The sequence below is a fragment of the Leucopleurus acutus genome, assembly GCF_964270905.1.
Source record: "Leucopleurus acutus genome assembly, chromosome: 18".
In the NCBI taxonomy this organism is placed as follows: Eukaryota; Metazoa; Chordata; class Mammalia; order Artiodactyla; family Delphinidae; genus Leucopleurus; species Leucopleurus acutus.
This window is the reverse complement of record NC_139160.1, coordinates 32676246-32697160: the sequence shown is the minus strand read 5'-3', so window position 1 is coordinate 32697160 and position 20915 is coordinate 32676246. Positions and strand designations below refer to the sequence as shown.

Sequence of the window (20915 nt, the reverse complement as noted above, 5' to 3'; positions counted from 1 at the left end):
AGGAAGTGCTGAAGGCAAGCTTTACTCAGTCTCAGGTTTATTAGGACAGAGCTAGCCCTTTGGTACTTGGTAATCATTGGCTGATTGACTTTTTGAATTGGGTCTAAGTGGTACATTACAAAACTCTGACAATTCCCTGGAATGATTGTCGAGGCATATTGTAGTCTTTGGCCCCATGCCTGCTTTTCTTTGTTTCCAGTTATGAAACAGCCCAGAGTACCACAAAAGTGAGCATTTCCTGGTTGGTTTAGCTGTTTCCTTGTAAACGTTTCCCTGTCACCAACAGGACAGAGAAGTCCCTTCAAAAATCATACCCTGGGGCCCTTGACCCTTCTGTTTGTACTTCCTTCTTTGTACCTGTGTTCTTTAGATAGTGGTTTAAAGCAAGTGCAATATTTCACCACAGTGTGAAGCTTCTTTACGTAAATGTGATATACAAGACAGGAAACTTATAAATACGTTTTTATAGCATTCATAACATTCAAAGCATTTGGATTTAAGCTTGTTATAGATTTTACTTTGATACCAATACCTAGTGCTAATTTTGAGTTCGTAGGTCTGTAATTGAGATTAAGTTCCTTTTTAGTGCTTAGTAGTAATTCTAATCAACTAAATTCTCACTCTTTAAAAGGATCCTCTGGGATGTATGGTAGATAAATAGTACTGTTTTATTGCTTCTATTCATCCTCTGTTATTTGATACTTATCTTCCATAAATTGTGAGTAGACCCTAAGAGATGTATACATCCTTAAATCAAAACACTAAGTCATTAACATAACTCCTATCTTCCAACTGAATGTGACATCCTGGCAGTAGCAAACTTTGGCCTCGTTCAAAATCATTCCATTTATATAATGTGTTTACAGCTGCATTGTCTTTCTGATAACAAAATATCGTTCAGATCAGAATACACATGTTCTTATGGCAGTTTCTACATGGTATCAGCCTGAATCACCCTTCAGCTTTTGCCTGTTTATGAACTAAGTGTTACTATCTAGGCCTGCACTGTGTAATGTGGTTGCCACATGTGGCTACTGAGCCCTTGAAATGTGGCTAGTCTGAACTGAGATGTGCTGTAAGTGTACAATACACACTAGATTTTGAATACTTAGGAAGAAAAAAAAAGTAAAAATATCTCATCAATAAATGTTCTATATTGATTATATGTTAAAATGATAATATTTTGGGTATATCGGAATAATTCTATTAAAATCAGTTTTACTTTTTGTTTGAAATTTTACATTGCACATGTGGTTCACATTATATTTCTCTGGGACAGTGATCTGTGCATTTATTTGTGGTACTTCTTACCAACCTTCCTTCCCAGTAGAGCTCCTCACGGCCTCAGTGTCTGGTTCAGTATCAGTCTATTCATTTTGTATGTTCCTGTTGGGAATCTCAGTATTCCTCACTGCTTCTCTCTTTCTCTAGTTGGCCACTTATCTATCTTAGTAATTATCAGTCATATTGCTATAAAATTACCTTTGAGGGGTTATCTATATTTGATTGATTCTCATAGTTCTTAATGTAAAGGGAATACTTCTATGAATTTTTTTAGGATGTTATGCATTCTTTATATTTTCTGGCTTTACTACATGTACACGTATATTATCTTATAAACATTTTAAAAATAACTACATTTCCTTCAGGGCACTATTTTTTCAACTAACCACTAAAATTTAACCTCTTATTTCCAAAATGTTGTAGTATGGCTTGGAAAGAATTATGAGTGAAGAGAGGAGTCTTTCTTTGTTAGCCAGAGCCATTGATCCTGAGAAGCCCAGTATGATGACGGATGTGGTTAAACTCCTTTCTGCAGTGTGCATTGTAGGGGAGGAAAGCATGTAAGTCTTCTCAACTTATTTCTCTCATTACATAATAATTTAATACAGTTTGAGTCATATAATGTTTTCATTATTCTATTTTAGTCTAGAATTTACTTTAAAAAATGAACTATACTTAAGCAGGTGATTTAGATTTATATTGGCTGAACAGAAATGTTTGAGTAGTAATTTTTTTCTCTTAATCAATATAGTAGTTATGGGCTAACATGTTTCTATGAAAAATGGATTTCTTCATTATATTTAAACTGTTCTGAACTCAAAACCTAAATAAACATTCTAAATGGAGACTTTGAAAAATATACAAATTGGTTCTGTTTCTTATTTATTTATTGGATAGAATTAATTCAATAATAAGTGTGTAATTGATAATGTAATGGTTGAGGGTGCAAGGTCCTTGACAGTAAAGTACATACTAAAGTTTTAACTTTAAAGACATTATCCACAATTGCTAGAGCTGTAACTAAAAGACCATTACATACATATTAAAAGATAAATAAAAATAAACCTGTTTTTCTTTTTAAGGAAGATTAGTGCTCTTATTACAAGAAAACATTTAAAATTTATTTAAAATACTTTTTATAAATGATAAAGATATACAAACTGAACAACCAAAAGAACAAACAGAAATGGCCCTCCCTCCTATAAGGGTAGGCAGAGCCCTGTAAGTGAAACCTCCTGCACACATTTAAAAATTGTCCATGTAGAGGTCCTGTGGGGCCGATGACTGTTGCGCCGCTCAGTTTGGACTTAGTTGGAGAGTCAACAGGCACCACTCAGCCCTGGCCCTCTGCCCCCATATGTAGCTATAGTGTGTATCCCTGGATGAGGCCGTGCCTGCTGCAGTCCCAGCTGCAAAGCCAGGCGTACAGCTTCTGCACTTTCCCATTTTAAAAATGCCATGTTAATTTTGGTGCAGAAACCTAAGTGTGAGTTTAATGTCGACACATAAGATACTTCCTGTTCTCCCCCAACTCCTTTCTGCTCCTCCTCCATCCTCCTCCCTTGGCTTCCCTCCTTCCTCTTCCCCCCTCTCTCCCTTACTTCTTGTTTCTTCTATCTCTTTTCTCTTCCCTTTTCCTTCCCTATCCCTTCCTCCCTCCTTTCCTTTCTTCTTGTCCTTCTCCTTTACCTTCTCTTTCTTAATCCTCTTCCTCTTTTTCCTCCTCCCTCTTCTACTCCTCCTCCTCCACTTCCATATTATTTTTATTATTTCTTGACTTCAGGATAGGTCATCAAAATGAGTAAATAACTCTTAGGACTAAAGTGTCTACGTCCACAAACTGTGTGAGCTTTTATAGTATGCTGGGTACTGTTAGCATAAGCATTCTTTAAAGAAGTAGCAAGTATACTTCTTGCATAACCATTATTCTTTATATTTGACTGTAATTCCTTAGTACTATATGTTTTGGGGCACCAGAGCTTCATTTATTTATACTCAAGACAGAGTAGGGTTGTAGTGGTTAAGAGCATTTATATAGTGCTCACTACACAGGTTTATCATTTAGTAGACCTGAGACCCTAGACAAATGGCTTAACCTTTTTCTTCCTCAGTTTCCTAACCTATAATATGGGATAAAAATAATTATCCCATATTATAGAGTTCATAGAATTATATACATTAAAAATGGTTAATATTTGTAAACCGGTTTAAATAGTGCCTGATGTGTAGTAAGTACTATATAAATGCTTGGTAAATAAACATGATCGTAGGGTTATTATGAGGAATAAATGAATTAAAACATGTAACATAGTTCATGCTTGATATGTGCTATATGATCAGTAAGCTACTTTTAAAATGTTATTGGTTGCCTAGGAGTAGTCACTCTGGAGTTTAGTAGATTAAGCTATTGTATTGGGTTATTTGCTGTTTGTAATTTACTTTATAATTTCAAATTTTCCAATAGCCTTGAAGAAGTTTTAGAAGCTTTAACATCATCTGGAGAAGAAAGAAAAATTGACAGATTTTCTTCTATTGTGGAAGGTCTTCGGCACAATTCAGTTCAATTGCAAGTAGGTTTCATGTTTATCATTCATACTGTTTTTTGTAACTGTTTCCTGATTGACTTATATTTAATACTGTAGTATGAAACCCCACATGCCATTTAATATTTATAGCATTTTAAATAAATACAGAATTCTAACATATCATAATTTATCTTATAGATACAAATTTATGTACACCTATAATTATTTCCTTAGGTTCCTAGAAGTTGACTTACTAGATTTCTCTGTGAAATATATAATCATAGTCCATGAATTGTTATCTCAATTGTTGATTTTTATAATTTTTTAAGAAGTCTAGGCAATTGAGTCAATTGTGGCTTTTCGTTGTATTAGTTTTATATCTGAAAAGTTGAGAGTGTCCATGAGTAAAAAGACCAAGATACACTTAGAAAAATCCTTTCAAAGATTTTTTTTTCTTTCAAAGATTTTTAAGCACTCCCAAAAAGTCACATTTAGACTTGAAACACTATAGTACCCAAGCTGCATGTCTAATATTCATTTAATTTCTCCCTTTTTTTAAAGACACAAGAATTTTATTGCTGGAACTATTGTTACAATCATTGCTAATCAAACCTAAGTATTTTTAAGGATTTATTGATGACTGATGACCTTCAAATTAAATTTATTGATGACTGATGACCTTCAAATTAAAAAAAAAATTAATTGGTGTGGTTGGGACCTGGCTATTGGGATTTTTGAAAGATCCTCAGGTGATTCTAATGTGCAATAAAATTTGGAAACCAAGGTGCTAATAGCTATGAAGTAAATCTGTTTCACACTTAATAGTAAAATATTATAGTTTTAAGTTTTACTTGAAAGCTCTGTGTACTTTAGCCATTTAATTGTTTCTCATTGTGGTAGGAATGGAAAAGCCAGATCTTAGTGTTAAGTTAATAAAAAATAAACATGGTATTTGATGAAAAATCAGAAAATGTTAGAGACTGTCATATTAATAATTTATTATGACATTTCTGAAGACGGTATTTTGTGAATCTGCTTATGATGACAGTGTTTGTGAATGGTGGTGAGGAACCCTGTGTGACTGGTTTCTCGGGACAGTATGCAGACTTGAAGATCTGAGTACGTGTATGGTCACTATTGCGTGGGTCCAGTTCCTGGAGCTTCTGGAAAAGAGCTCCTCCTTCCACATCTGGGAGTGGGGGCCTGGGCTTTGTGTCCACCGCTGACCTCAACCCTGCTCCTTCAGTTCCTCGGTGGGCTGGGATCTGTTAATCCATTTACCATTACCCTCATTTCCCTTTCCTTCTCATTTCTCATTGGCCCCAGATTTCCTGTTCACCACAGGACTAATGAAGAGTGAGCCTAAAAGAAACTGTGTAGAGAAAAGCTGAACAATTACTTTATCTGGGTTTTCCTCTAGTACTCATGTAACTTTTACTTGCACAGTGTTTGTGCAAATACCAGTAGGTTATTAGATTAATTTTGGTAATTTGTGCAGCTTATTAGAAATTATGTCTAGTTTAAAAATCTCACTATGAAATGTAATAGTCCCAATGTAAAGTTTATTCCCTAAGTAAAGACCTTTTGGTTCTAATGCATACTTTTTGTATTTAATGACACACATGTTATAGGAATGATGAAAGCAATAGAGTTCTGAGTCAGGCAGGCTTGAATTTGACTCCCAGCTCTTCACATCGTACCTTTAGTGACTCTGGATCAGTTCCCAAATCTTTTCTATACTTCAGTTTTCTCAGTTATAAGATGGCAATAATCTCAGTACCTAGCTCACTGTTGATGCAAGGATTACATAGGATATAGGTTTAAATGCTTAGTACGCTGCTTGGTTCATTAGCAGAAGCGTTCAGTAAATGCTAGCTTTAAAAAGTAATTTTGGTAAATTAAAAAAATAAAGTCAGTGGAGATTAAATGTGATCTTCATTTTTTAAAGAAACATTACCAGTGTTGATATTAAAATTGATACTTTACTATACAACCCAGCATTTAATGAAAACTTGCTAATGAAAACTTATGTTCACACAAAAATGCATGCACAAATTTTTATAACAGGTTTATTTGTCATAGCCCCACACTGGGAACAACCCCGTGTCCCTCAACAGGTGAATGGTTACACTGTGGTACACTGTACATATAATACTATTCCACATCAAAGAGGAATGAACTACTGACTTAACACAACTTGCGTGAATCTTCAGAGAATTATGTAGATTGAAAAATGCCAGTCCTAAAAGGTTACACACTGTTGAAAAATGCCAGTCCTAAAAGGTTGCCCAGTGTGGTTTCATTTATATAACATTCTTTTTTTTTTTTTTTTTTTTTTTTTTTTTTGCCGTACGCGGGCCTCTCACTGCCGTGGCCTCTCCTGTTGCGGAGCACAGGCTCTGGACGCGCAGGCTCAGCAGCCATGGCTCACGCGCCCAGCCGCTCCGCGGCATGTGGGATCCTTCTGGACCGGGGCATGAACCCGTGTCCCCTGCATCGGCAGGCGGACTCTCAACCACTGCGCCACCAGGGAAGCCCTATATAACGTTCTTGAAATAACCAGATTATAGAGAACAGTTCTCTAAGAACAGTTTACTGCTTTACTGGTTGCCAAAGATTTGGATTGGGGTCCGGGAAAGTGTTGGGTGTGGCTGTAAATAAATAGCAGGAAGGAGTGTCGTGCAATTAAAGCAGTTCTGTATCTTGATTGTGGTGATGGTTACACAAATCTATACATGTGATGAAATTGCATAGAACTGTACACGCATACACAGATGAGTGTAAAGCTGGTAAAATCTGAAAAAGCTCTGTGGATTGTACCAATTTCAACTTCTTGGTTTTGGTATTGTACTATAATGATGTTACCAATGGGAGGAATTGTGTGAAGAGTACTCAGGACCAACCTGTACGTATTTTTTTTTTTTTTTGGCAACTTCCAATGAATCTATAATTACTTCAAAATAAAAGGTTTAAAAAATCTTGATAAAATTGGGGTTCCAACTTTTTTTACAACATTATTACATCATTTGATGTTTGAAAGCTGTGAGGGAAAGGATAAAGAAGGGCTCTTTAAGAACAAAGTCAAGTTTTGCCTAGGTAAATTACATGATTGACTCATTAATTGGAAAGTTTGACTATTGCAACCTTAAAATTCTTGGTTATTTGGCATATTAAATTTGTTTTGGCTACCAGACATTAAACTAAATCTATCTGGTCTTTTAAAATCCTGATTACTATATGAACTTGAAGGCAAACTACATGAGTCAAAAAAATTCTTGGGTAAATTTATTCATTTCTATTATGGGTAGTTACTCTGATTTTACTGAAGGTGCTAAGTTATGGAAAAATAACTTTATAGTTATGATAAAATATGATAAAAAGAACTATTAATTAAAAACTATAAATTAAGATTACTATTCCATAGAAGACAGTAAGACTTGAAGAAATGAAAATATATTCGTCTAGAGAATTGATATAATTTTGAAATGATGTTTTTAACAGTTTTATTGAGATAACATTTATTCATTTAAAGTGTACAATTCCATGTTTTTATGTATATTCAGAACGGTGCAATTTTCACCACAATCAATTTTAGTACATTTTCATCATCCCCAAAAGAAAGCCCTCATGCCCTGGCTGTCACCCCTCGGTGCCCTCATTATCTCTTAGCTGTAGGCAGCCAATACTCTGCTTTCTCCCTCTATAGAGTTTCGTATTCCAGATGTTTGGTATCAGTGAAATCACAGAGTATGTGGTCTTTTCTTCCTTCTTTCACTTAGCATAGTATTTTCAAAGTTCATCCATGCTGTAGGATGTATCAGAGCCTCATTTTGTTGTGGTTGTTGTTGATGCCATATATGATGCTGCTGTATGGTATCCGGCATTTCGTTTATCAGTTGTCAGGTGGTGGGCATGTGGGCTGTTTTAAACTTTTTGGTTATTATGAACAATGCTACTGTGAATATTTGTGGGGATGATTTCTTTCTTAATGACGGCTTATTTGCCATATTTAGTGTTAAGGCATTAAGGGTGGAGAGGAGGGGCTAGCAGCAGCGTCTTTCTGGACAACTGTGGAAATTGCTTGAGGAATTTTTATCAGGATACAGGTGGCTGATTATATTAGCTTTTATGAAACTAATTGCTTAAGTTGTAATTAAGTATATTTTCTGTTACACTTAGTAGTGTCATTATTTTTTGATGTCCTATAAACACTATAATTTCTTGATATAGTTTTTAAAGTTTAATTTTCAGTGAGAAGTGAAAGGTCATTTTAGCATCATTTAAATTCATTTCTTGTGAATTGTTCTCAATTGAACAATTCAAAGAATTGTTCTCAATTCTAATATTCCCTACTAAACCATTTTGTTGTGTGTTTATACTCTAATGGATGTTTCTTCTTCCTGTTAAGTCAGATGTATGAAATAGCTAGCAGATAGCAAGCTTAAGTTAAGAGTAAAGTTATTGTTTTCCTGATAGCTAACTTAGGGGGAAAAAAGTAAGTAGATTCTCTTTTCTGGGGTTGCTAATTCTATTTCCTTTAAAATGATCAAGCAGTACTTTAGTAATATGTAAATACTTTTGTCTCTGGGTGTTTCTAAAGTTAACAAAAATAAAAAAAATATTTTAGAACTAGCTGATTATCAATTTTCCCATAAAGCTATTGCTCTAAGTACCCATTTTATTCCATTAGCTATTTAAGTTGCATTTATTAAAATGTACTAGTCAGGGGTGATATTAGCAAATGAAATTAAAAATAAAACTTGTTTGTTTGTCTCTGAATAAAATAGAAACCAATTGTTTGCTTTTAAATTGGAGAAAATGGGAGATAGTAAAATTAAAAAATTCTTCATTTTTCTCTTAGTGCAAAGTATATTTATTCCAAAGTACTTTTTAAGGGAGGATTGTTACATTTACTTAAGTCTGCTAATAATAATGATGAAGATAATGTGACTACCTCTGATTCTGATAGGGTCCAGTCTTCATGTATATCATTAGCTCCTTGTGTTGCCTGGGTCTTCCTTAGAAGAGGGTTGGAATAATGTGAGTGCACCAATCTCTAGTATCTGTCACACTTTGATTTTCATTGTTATTTTCATTTCTATCCTCTTATTATTATTTTTTCTTTCTATGTGTGTCTTCTTTCTTCTCTTGTTAGAGCCATACTTTGCTAGAGTGTCAGAAGCATTATCTAGATCCTAAAGAGTTTGTTCAAACCCATGTTGTTGGGCATAGGGCTGATGGGATTGTGGTAGATTTTTGTCAGGAAAGGAATCAAAGTGTGGGAATCCTGGAGTTTTGGGGGTTGGCTATTTGACTTTTCCTCTGCATCTGTGTCCTCAGTGATGGCACGCTGTACCTTCCCTTCCTATGGTGTCTTCCTGGACTCCTGGAGTGTCAAGAACACAAAGAATCTGTGGTTTTATGCCACTTGTAAACTACCGTGTTAGTCTGCCACACTTGTGTGGGTGCTGCTGTCAAAAGACACGAACTCCTAGGTCAAAAACAAAGGACTTCAGTTACCCACAGCCATAGCAGTAGCTCAAGTATCAGCTTTGTCAACCCCAGTTTCCAGTTTCAGTGGGTTGTGTTATAGGGACGACACCCTGAGCTTAGAGAATCCAAGTCTGGTATCATGGGCAGCAGTTACTCTGACTGATACAGGCTGTGATGAGCTCCATTCCATTTGTCTCCCAGAGTATTTAATTAAGCCTGCTGGTCAGCAGTGCTCCAAGCAGCAGGTTGAGGCTGCCCTGCAGTACTGACCTCAGGCATGCCTTCCAGGTCCTAGATCCCATCAGCTGAACAAATCCTGTAAACCATCAGGGTCTATCTTAGGACACCAGGAGGCTTTCTTATCTTCTTCTGTTGGTCTTTCACTCGGCCTGAGGTATTAATGATTGCACAGACTTCCCTTTGTTCAGCAAGGAGGACATCTGGGGCAACTCTTTCATCTGTAACAACCCTGCCAGTGAGTGAAAGCTGACCTGAGTGCCTTGCAAGGGTGATGCAGTGTCACTGATTACTTCAGCTAAAACCAGGGACACATTTCGTATCATCTGTTCTAATTCAGTGACTCATCGTAGGGATAACTGTCTGCAGGTGCACGTATGTAGTGCTCAGTGTTCTCTCCAGGAAGCTCCCCAGAGTAACCAAAGTTCGCCTGGGTGTGGAGAGATGGCCACAGTTGTCTGAGGCTGTACGTGTGCTGGTACTGTTTCCTCACACACCTGAGCATCTCTTATGAGCACCTCTGTGGTGTAAGTCATGGTGTTTTTGGAGAGAGAGGCATGTTAATGCCTGGCTTCCCCACAAGATACATAGTTTTGAAGGTGTACATGGTGTTCCTGGAAGGAACATGTTGTTTATAGTTGTTGGGGACCCCCAATTGGGATCTCTATCAGTTGGGGCTACCAGGTGACAGTGCTTTCAACAAGGCCTCCCAGCCAGCTGATAAATTTTTGGGTTCTCAGTTCAGGAAATAATTGAGTCCAGTCTTTATTTTGGAGGGACTGTCTGAAGACATGGCTGCAATGGCAGGTCGTGTTACAGGAGCTTGGAGAACACAGATCTTTCAGAATGGGCTGTGGGTCTGCCTTCCCTTTTGCTCTGGAGGGGAGATGCTTTCTCTGTCTTCCAAGATGGTTTGCTATACAGACATCCTTGTCAAGGTCTTGCAGAAGAAAACCATCTGTACCTCTACTTGCAATACATGCAGAGACACAGAGAGAATTGCCTGGCAGCAGAGAGCAGACCGTTGCACCTCCTTCTGTCACCTTTTTGGCTTCTTTTCCTTAAGCCTGATGCTCCTGGTGTTGTTACTGTATACACAAAGGTGTGCATTTGTTGTACCTTGATGCTGAGTGAATGGAACAAAACCTTCACTAATTTCGGTTCATATGATACTACAGAGTAGTAGTACAAAGTAGTCTGTACTTTGAAATATGTTACTTGGCAATAGTCAACAAATATGACATTGAAACAAATCAGTTACAATGCCTTTTTGAATTTAGCCAAGTTTATTAGCTTCTGTTTTGTTTCCCTTACCCCTTAAATACTCAAAATGTACCCAAGTTTAATTTTGCCCGAGACCAAACGAAGTTCTTCCTATAATGAATAGTCATATCTTGATTTACTGTTTCTTTTTGTTTCAAGTATCTCCTACCCCCTCAAAAAAGTCAGTGTTAACTAGAGTTATTTTTAATATCAAGTAAGTCGTTCGCACATTTAATGAAGGATACAGAGTGTAGTAGAATGTTTATCTTTAGGATCACTGTTGGGGCATTCCAGAAGGATGCAGAGATCAATTTATTTTAATTCCTCTCTTTTTTTACCACTACTTTTATTGAGGTTTGCAGCAGTTTGGTTACTGTATCTATATGAATCAAACTGTTAAACATATTAAAATGGACTAGTAAATAATATGCCATTAAGCTAATAAACATTAAAGAAACAGTAAAATAATACACCAACGTGAACTCATATTGTCATGTGGAGCACACACCTACTAAACTAAAAAAAACATTTTTGTCCTAGAGTATACTGCCAATTTTCTGAGTCTGTGTAATACATTTTTTCACTTCTGCTACAATAGACCACCAAAAAGATACACTTAATTCATGACTCAAGGTAACTGCAAAATTTCATAATTAACCAGTCAATTAGTTAATTATTCAGAGATTGCTGTTCAGGGTTCTGCTAGATATTAGAACTATAAAGATGAATGAAATACACTGCTTAAGTCCTTAAGAAGCTTATACTCAGGAATTTATAGCTGGCTAATGTTTCATATGAAAATTGCGATACTAGGAGTTTCAACAAAATGGGAGATCACAGAAGAAATTCATGATGTCTCAGGGGGAGTGTCTGAATAAACCTTTAAAAATCCAAGTTCTGTCTTGAATCCAACTGTTCCTGTTCATATAAATTAGGGCCTCTTGAATCCTTCAGTTTATTTCTCTGCATCTGTATGAGATATATGCAGTTACCTCAAGCTCTGACTTGTCCTCTTACTGTGTTCATTTACCGAATATTTAATTGGAAATATAAGTAAAATTATAGGACTTTACATATGCTGATATACTTCACTCTTTCTGTGTTTGTCTACATAATGTAGTAGTCTATTTTAGTTTATATTCTGAAATAACACATGAGATTTTAAAATTCTTTGGAGTTTCTTTAGTTGCACTGGAGGCAAGATATTTCTCTATAAGCATCATTTACTCATTTTAACTTGATAATATAGAATTTGATTGTGCAAAGAGAGACAGATGATTTCTGCTATGGGGTAGAGAAGGTGAATAGCGGTCTGACCTATGTCTTCCAGGCCCAAATAGTAAGTATTCACAGATTCTGATAGGATTTTTATTTAAGTACTTTACTGGTGCTTGTTTCCAGTCTGAATTTAGCTTTGGAAGCTGATATGTTTTCAGTGTAGTATAGCCATCATTTTACATGTGAAAACATGTTATATTCAGGATGAATATGTTGACCAAGTGTGAACTTTCTAAAGAATGTTTGCTTTTGCTGTTTGTTGGATACCTTTTCAATTCCTTCCACATAATCGTGGAGAAAGCATCTGTGCTGGTGGCCTTTGCAAAACCTGGACAGGCCTGTGTTCGAGGCTCAAGCATCACTGCTGTTAGTATACCTGGCATTTTGTACTTAAACTTGTTTGTCTGAAAAGGGTTGGAAACCAAAGGTTAAAGATGCATAAAGTGTTTATTTTTTCTCCTGTTTGTGTTGCACATAGTGATAGACAGCAGTAAATTAAATTGTGTGCTAGAGGAACTTTAGGTGATGTATATTCACATGTGAAGAAACCTTCTCACTTCATTTTCAAGGGCAGAAAGCTGCTTTGCTGATTAAGTGATGTCAATTCCAGCATGTATCTTTGTCTTGCTGTTTAACCTCTTTCTACTTCTAAAGATTTTCCTTTGATCATTTGCCTTGTTCTTAAGATTGCCTTTGACAAGCTCTATCCCTCATATTGAATATCTTTGAGATTTTTGCTTACAGTTTATCTACTTTGTCCCCTGTTATATGTCTTTACCCCTCTAGTTTACAACATTGCTGACATTTGTCCCACTATTTGTAATTACTGTTTTGTCTGCTTATTTTCCTAATCCTTGGCTATGTGGGGTTTGCTGGTCTCAGCTTTTGTAGGACATTTTCTGTCTGTTGCTGTTCTTGAGGAAATCCTCAACTGTTCCGAATTCTAGCTGGATATGTGTGTGCCTCTGTGTGCAGACACATCTTCATAGCTAGAAGTTATGTTAAAAATACCTTTTCTCATGTAAGGCTCCTTTTTGATAATTGGGGCAAGAGTAACAAATGAGGTTACAGCATTTACTTTCCGTATCATTAGAACTGAGTACATATCTAACACCTAAAGATGTGTTGTACTTACAAGCCTTGTTTAAACCAAAGGTTAACGAGCAGTATTTCTAAAGTATAAAGGTACATTTGGAGCAAGGAGAATATTTTAGAGCCAATTTTAATTGTATGCTTTCATTTACTGGTTGCATATGGTACATGTGAGAAGAAAATGTTTTCCATGTGCAGCAGCAGTTCTGTCCCTTTGTAAAAACTTCTCGTCAAGTCACCAATTTGCCAGATGCAGTGGTAATTATCTTATTTGACCTATTAGAGCATTTGACACAGTTGATCACTCTCCCTGTTGACACACTTTTCTCCCATTCTTCCAGGACACCACAATCTCTTCATTTATCTTCTACCACGTTGACAGCTTTTTACTTTTCTTTAACTCATTTCCTCAACCTTCAAATCAAAACCTACAATTGAAATGTCCCAACCAGTTCTTGTACCTCCTCTTCTCTCTCTCTTTACTACTCTCTCAGTGATTCCATCTAAGGTCTTGGTTTTTACATACAAATGCTATGGTAATCTCTTTCTCCAACTGGAGTCTCCTATATCCAATTTCCTTTTCTAGTTTTTTCGATGAGGATCAATAATAGACAATATTTCCAACTTAACATCTCCAAAACTTAAGTCCTGATCTTTCTTCCCAAGACTGTTTCCTCTGTTTATGCTGATTTTTTTTCTCGCTTAATAAATGTCAGCCTTTGAATTGCCCAGACAATTCAAACTGTGGATTCAGTCTTGCCTCCTCTCTTTCTCTAGTAGTGATTTCTGTCTTTTTCATTTCATAGCTGCATCCCTAGCACCAAGAAGTGCTTAGTAGACATCATTAACAGGCTTGGAAGGAATGAAATGCATGAGCTAGTAAACAGAGAAGGTCTGGTGCCCAAAGATAGAACCTTCAGATAAGTTAGGATGCTCCCAGGAGGGCAGAAACTCTTGTTTTCTTACCCTCGTCAGTTCCAGAGGAAGGTGGCTTTTGCCTGCTGTTGAAACTGTTAGTATGGCATAACTAGTGCAAATTAATGGAGATCATATATGCTACATTTTGGGAACATCAAACAGAACATGATGATTAATTCTTTATGATGAATATCACAATTTCATTATTTCCTTGAGCTTCTGTTAATATTCCAGCATTCACTAATTTCTTAAATGAATGTATGATTCCTAATGTACATTTCAATCTCAGAATTTTAGAAGCAGGATTTATCCTATTCTGTGAAATTTGTTTCTTTCCTTGCGTTTTTGTTTCTTTCCTTGCGTTTTATGTCTCCGTTAATGGTCCCACCTCCTATCTAGTTGAACAACAAAGGTGGGAGGACTTGTAAATTCTTCTCTTTTGCCTCAACCACATGTTCTCCCAGCCATCAAATGTTTTTCAAATGTTGTTCAAGACCTCCTCATCGCTCAACGAAGCTACCTGTATGATAGCTTCTTAACTTGAATCTATTACCTCTATTATCGCCGCTCCTGCATAAAATCCTTTATGATTTCCCCTATTTCCAGCTGAGTCAGAAAGTTCTGATTCGGCACATGAAGCTGTGCCTCCTCTGTCTGGCTTCATCTTTTTTGGGTCCTTCCCCTGTTCTCCCACTTCCCGCCTTACAAACTGCTCAGGAAATCTGAATTCCTTGTAACTCAGCAAAAGAGCCCAGATCTTTGAACATGTAAACTGCTCTGCTTTAAACATCTTGGTCCTCCTTTTCATCTGGCTGTCTCCCTATTAATCCTTAAGAGTCAGTACTGTTCCTCAGCTTTCCTTGTTTTTATTTACTGTCTCCACATTCTCATCATATACTGAACACATCTCTTATAGTACATAGTATATTTGTGTTACTGAACCTGCTTATCTTCACTAGGGGAGGCAACATGTCCTATTTTACCTTTTTAGTTCCTGAGCCTTTTCTACTGTCTCTAGGAATTGAGTTATATGGGATAGATGCCAGATTGGCTCCCACTTATGCTGGTATGCTATACCAGTGTGAAATCATGTGATAAAAAAGGTCTAAATGTCTCGATGTATGTATTAGAAACCTAGAAGGAACTCTTTGGTCTTTATCTTGATTATAGAATTTTTTATCTGTAAGGATGTAAATCAATACATTTTACTGTATGTAGACATATGTTTACATGATATAAATTAATCAAAGAGTGGTTGTAGGTCATGATAGTGGCAAATTACTGTTACAGTTGGGAAGGGATCCTAAAGAATTAAATTCATTCTTTCGGCTTAAGTCAGTTCCTAGTTTTCTTTTTATGAAAAATTGCCTTTTAAAACGTTTCCTGGGAATAATTTGGATGATTCTTTTCCCTTCTTTCTCCTCAATTTCATGCTAATATTATTCTACACTTATCAACTTTCCATTTAGGTGATATTTGCTGCTAATTTTTATGTTGTTTATTTTTGCTTCTTTCTTTGAGTTGTCTATAATTTGCATCTTTTCCTGGAAACCTGGTGGCTAATACTAATTTAATTTCTCTGAACGTAGAGAAATTAAATTAGTATGCTAATTTAAATATTTGTATGCTGTTTGAGATCTTTTAAAATGCTGAAAAAAACATTTGTGGGTATTGGGTAATGACTGGCAAGGAAGTGGAAAGAAAGCATTTTAAACTTGACTTTCTGACATGAACTGGTTACAGCTGAGTGAACGTACTGGAAAGGTAGATGCTGTTTTAAGTTTTTTCTTTTTTTCTTTTAAATATGTTTTCCTTTTCCCTCTCTTTCAAGTTTTGACAGTAGAGGCATGCTGGCCAGATTTTAGTGTTTAGATATCAAATAGAACAATTATAATATATTTCAACCAGCAGGAACTGAGACCCCTGTTGGTGTCTTAATCCCAAAATGGCATTTTAAATTCATATAAACCTTGCCTTAAGGGATGGAAAAAGGACAATTTAGGGAACAGCATGAGGTTAAACACATTGATCAGTAAGCTGGTCTTTCTTGTTAGATTTTGGTAGAATGTGGACTTAGAAAAATAACATCATCAACAACAGCAGAGAATTCTTTGCTTCTCTAGAAGCAACCTCTTTTGCTTCCATTATATAGATTTTGGATAATGAAAGATATAATTCAGCCAGGGATTAAAAAAAAAGGAGATCCAGGTTGAAATTTGGAGTGTTAAATATGAATGGGAAAATACAGCGATTTTTAATTTTCATCATTTAAGTTATAAACTAAAGCATTTAGTTAGCTATGTTATTTCTTTATGTCTTTTTAATAAGCGTAACACACAGTAAGCTGAATTTTTGTCAAAGTGTAGGAACCATTGCCTGATAAGTTAACTTCTAGTAATTAGCTGTGCAATGTTCATAATATAATTTTTGGTTATAACAACCCCATTAACTAGTTTCAGGCCTTTGCTAACTCTCATTGACTTAAAGTCTTTGGGTTTCTCTTGATGAATGAGAAATTATTTTATTATCCTATTTTAGGATAGGATCTATCTAAGGATATTTATAGTTTTTCAACTAGTGTGTGTTCAGTTTATGTCTTATGTGTATGGAATGATATTTTTGGAGAAGAACTTAACTTTGGTTGGAGTGAATTAAAAATTCCCCTGAAACTATATTTCTTGTCTAATTTATAATTGACTAAAATATTTTACATACAAATTATCGTTTTAATAGACTCACCTGTGAAGGAAGATATTTGATAATACTTGGAACACAGCCTTGATGTTTCAGTTCTATTACTCCTTTAATGTCAGAATCCAAGTCTAAGTCTTGCTGTGTAATTTATTGTAGGTAGCATGTATGCAGCTTATCAATGCTCTTGTTACATCTCCTGATGATTTGGACTTCAGGCTTCACATCAGAAATGAATTTATGCGTTGTGGACTGAAAGAGATATTGCCAGTAAGTGCCCTGCAGACTCCTTATTAATATTTAAATTAGAGAAGTACTTGAGTAGGGGGAAATTTAGATAAATTACCTTCAAGAATAATTTATCTGTGGGAAAAAAGGCTTGAGTATAAAATCTATTTTTGAAATAGATGATAAGGTTTGAGTATTATTTAACACTTTAAGTGTTTGAATGCTGTAAATCAAGTTGAATGGTTGGTTTATTGTTTATGTTTTTCATTAATTTTTTGCATCGTTAAAAACAAAACTGTTCCTTATAACTCCTATTTAATATCTCTAGAATTTAAAGCGTATTAAGAATGATGGCCTGGATATCCAACTTAAAGTCTTTGACGAGCATAAAGAAGAGGATTTGATTGAGTTCTTCCATCGCCTCGAAGATGTTAGAGCTGAACTTGAATATCCTTTTGTTCTGAAGTCTAATCAAATATGTAAAATTACTGCTAACCCTTAAACAGCCCCCACCCCATAAAATATTAAACTTCTGAAGCCATTTCTAGATAAATGATATAAAATCAAACCTTTATTGAATCAGAAGGATGTTTGTATAAACCTTTTTTATTTTATTAGTTTATGTGCGTTTTTGTGAATACATGCATATGCAAATGGATGTTACAATCTACAAATGGATGCTTTTTAGACAAGCCTCTTATGTATACATGTACAATCTGTTCTTTTTGTTTGGCACCTCCCCTCCCCCTAGTCCCTTCATCATTAGGAATAGGTGCCCTTAGCCTGCTGGTTAGTTCCTACCCTGTACCTTGGGTGTATCCTCATACGGGCCTTTGTTAATTCTGTGCATCTGCAGATGTCTGTGCTTGTCCAGAGATCTGCCACCTTTCTGTCTTCCACTGGGGCTGCTCCATGGTAGGTAATGCCTGGCACCAGCCCTCTTGGTCAGGGCTCCCCCAGAACCCAAAGACTTCATTCACAACCAGCTGCCCACTACTCTTTCTGCCAGCAGTATCTTGGCTCAAGAGAGGAATATTGGTTGGAGTTGATTGTGGAGGAGAAGCCAGGAAGTGTCAGGTCAGGTTGTCATTTGCACATAGTTTTCCCTCTATTCTCATTCCTAACTACATGTGTTTTATTATATGCTGAGTATATATGATGCCTATTTTAGGTTAAGATACACAGTAATCTTTCGAAGCCTTACAGAGCAGATTCCGTGTCACATTATTGCAGTTGTTTGGTATAGAGGATAAATAAATCCACATATTCCTTAATCAGTTTACTGAAGCAAATGATCTTCACAACATGGTGTGGAACACAGTTAAGGAAACCAGAGCAGAGGGATATTTCATTTCAATTCTGCAGCATCTTTTGCTGATTCGAAATGATTATTTTATAAGGTAAGAGGAAGCTACATTCTAATATTTTCTTTCACTAATAAAATTCTATTAATTGTGAAATTCACCTGATGTTTGATTTGGGCAAGCAAATATTTTTAAGTTTTGTATTTCTTTCATAATATTGATTCATAGAATGCACTGTTTCCTCTGGGCATATATTTAGGTAGAAAATGGTGTAAAATGATATTACTATTACTTTCTAAGCTCCAGCAGATTCTTGGTTACAACTTTTCAGCTGAATAAAAATGCAAACTAGCAACAAATTACTAGTTTACTGCGTGATGAATAATGTTTTCTGGTTAGTCCCTAGGCAGTAGGAATGGCAGATACTAAACATCACTTTTATTAGTGTTTAAGTAGCTAGCAAGTTCCTTAATAATACAGTTGTGTTTAATGTTGCTAATGTATCAGAAAGCTAGACAAATGACTTCTCAAGTTTGATTATATCCTAGACATCTTGAGTGTAACAAATTGTTTAAAGAAAATAATTGTTTATCCATGTTTATCTGTAGTTATATATGGATAGTAACACTTAAGCTGCTGGACTGTTATGAAGATTAAAATGGTAACATGAGTGAGACTCCTAGCCAAGTATCTGGCATATGGTGTATGCTCAATAAATGTCCTCTATACCCTCTTAACTCTTTTATTACTGTTTTATGAAGGAAGCTGAGATCTTTGAATATAAAACCATTTTGGTCACCTTTAATTTAATTTTGCTGAAATTCATTCTCAAATACTATGGGTAGTATGTCTTTTCTTACTCTAATTTCAAGTAGAAGGAGTTGCTAGACAGTCTCATTCAGGCTGTGTCCTCTAGGTGATGTCAGAGTGTGCAATTTATGTTTTTGATGTACCTAACAAGTGAATAGAATAAAAGTCTAAATGTGGTAAAACTTTAGGTTCTTCGAGATGAGCACAGATCATCCACCCTACCTCTTTCCTTTGTAGAATTGGGAAGTCCCAGTGGTATTCTAAAATAGAGTTCAGGAACCTGTTTTGAGACTTCATTTGCTTCTTTCTCATATTTTATTAAAATAAGACACTTTAAATATTTAACCACTCTATAAATGCTAGATAAAAAATACTAATACTTGATTAATAATATTTTTAAGTATCATAGGTACCCCACTAATTGTAATACTATACTCTCCTGAAGATTTACCTAAAAATAAACTTGGAACTTCCATTTATTCTAAAGTAGCCCCATCCTTTTCTTGATACCTGTGTGGTTGGTCCTGTCAACCTCTGATTTTTTGCCGCTTGAATTTCCAAGAATTTAAGACTGCTGTTTGCTTTTGAAGCGTTGAATGTGTCTACGGTGTTACAAAGGGGGTTATTTAATCCCTTCATCTGTGTTCCAGGGAGCATGTGGTTGTGTCTAACTTCAAAACAGATTAAAAAGCACAACTGTAGTGGGGCACACTCAGGCGAGCCTTTCACTTTAGTGGAATCAAGAGTCTAAAGATGGGCTTCCCTGGTGGCGCAGTGGTTGAGAATCTGCCTGCTAATGCAGGGGACACGGGTTCAAGCCCTGGTCTGGGAGGATCCCACATGCCGTGGAGCAACTAGGCCCGTGAGCCACAACTACTGAGCCTGCGCGTCTGGAGCCTGTGCTCCGCAACAAGAGAGGCCGCAATAGTGAGAGACCGGCGCACCGCGATGAAGAGTGGCCCCCGCTTGCCACAACTAGAGAAAGCCCTCGCACAGAAACGAAGACCCAACACAGCAAAAATAAATACATTAATTATAAATTCCTACCCCAACATCTTCAAAAAAAAAGAAAACCACAGCTTTAAAAAAAAAAAAAGTCTAAAGAAATATTACGTTGTAGCATTACCAAAGTGACATTAGTGAGGCATAGAAGTTCATCTAGTTTGGTCATTTTTTGAGTAGCACCTTTTAAGTTTGATACTCGTCTATGTTGCCTTCTTTCTTGGCTCTTTAAGCCCGAGGCCCTTGTCTTTGTTCCAGATATGGTTGCTATGAAGGCAGAATTCTTCCCATGACGGCCGTAGTGAAGATGATCCCATCGATTCTTTCCTATGTTCCAAAATTCTCAGTTATTTATTACTATTATTGTTGTTGTTGATTCTTATAGTGAGTATACATTTATTACAAGATAGAGTCAGAATTGTGGTCACTTACATAATATTTTTATTATATATTCATCCTTTTAATTAACATACAGTAAATTTTACTCTTTTTGATGTGTAGTCCAAGATTCATAAATCTTGTTCTTTTGGTTTTACCTTCATTTTTCGGTTTTACTATCTCGAATGGACCTAGATTTCGCCTTTCAGAAATATTCAGTTATCTGAACATTTTCGACTGATGAACATTTAAAATTAATATTGACATTAATAAATACAAATTTTGAAGTTTTTTATAAGTTAATTTTCATTGTAGAATGCAAAATATTGTCATTTAAAAGAATTAGTGGATAGGAAAATTAAAATCTTTGCTTACTTTCACATCTGGAACAAAAGGAAATTTTACTGAAATG

At 35.9% G+C, this 20915-nt stretch overlaps 1 protein-coding gene across 4 annotated transcripts in view; it reads left to right on the top strand.

Moving 5' to 3' along the window:
• The window catches only part of DIAPH3 (diaphanous related formin 3), a gene marked incomplete at both ends in the record, with an annotated part of 563043 nt that overhangs the window by 171813 nt on the left and 370315 nt on the right, over window positions 1-20915 (top strand). For all 4 annotated transcript variants that reach the window (XM_082859704.1, XM_082859703.1, XM_082859702.1 and 1 more), the window contains 5 exons: window positions 1708-1844; window positions 3749-3854; window positions 16941-17051; window positions 17338-17451; window positions 18288-18409. In XM_082859704.1, coding sequence (XP_082715830.1) covers window positions 1708-1844; window positions 3749-3854; window positions 16941-17051; window positions 17338-17451; window positions 18288-18409 — 590 coding nt within the window. The remainder of the gene's footprint in view (window positions 1-1707; window positions 1845-3748; window positions 3855-16940; window positions 17052-17337; window positions 17452-18287; window positions 18410-20915) is intronic.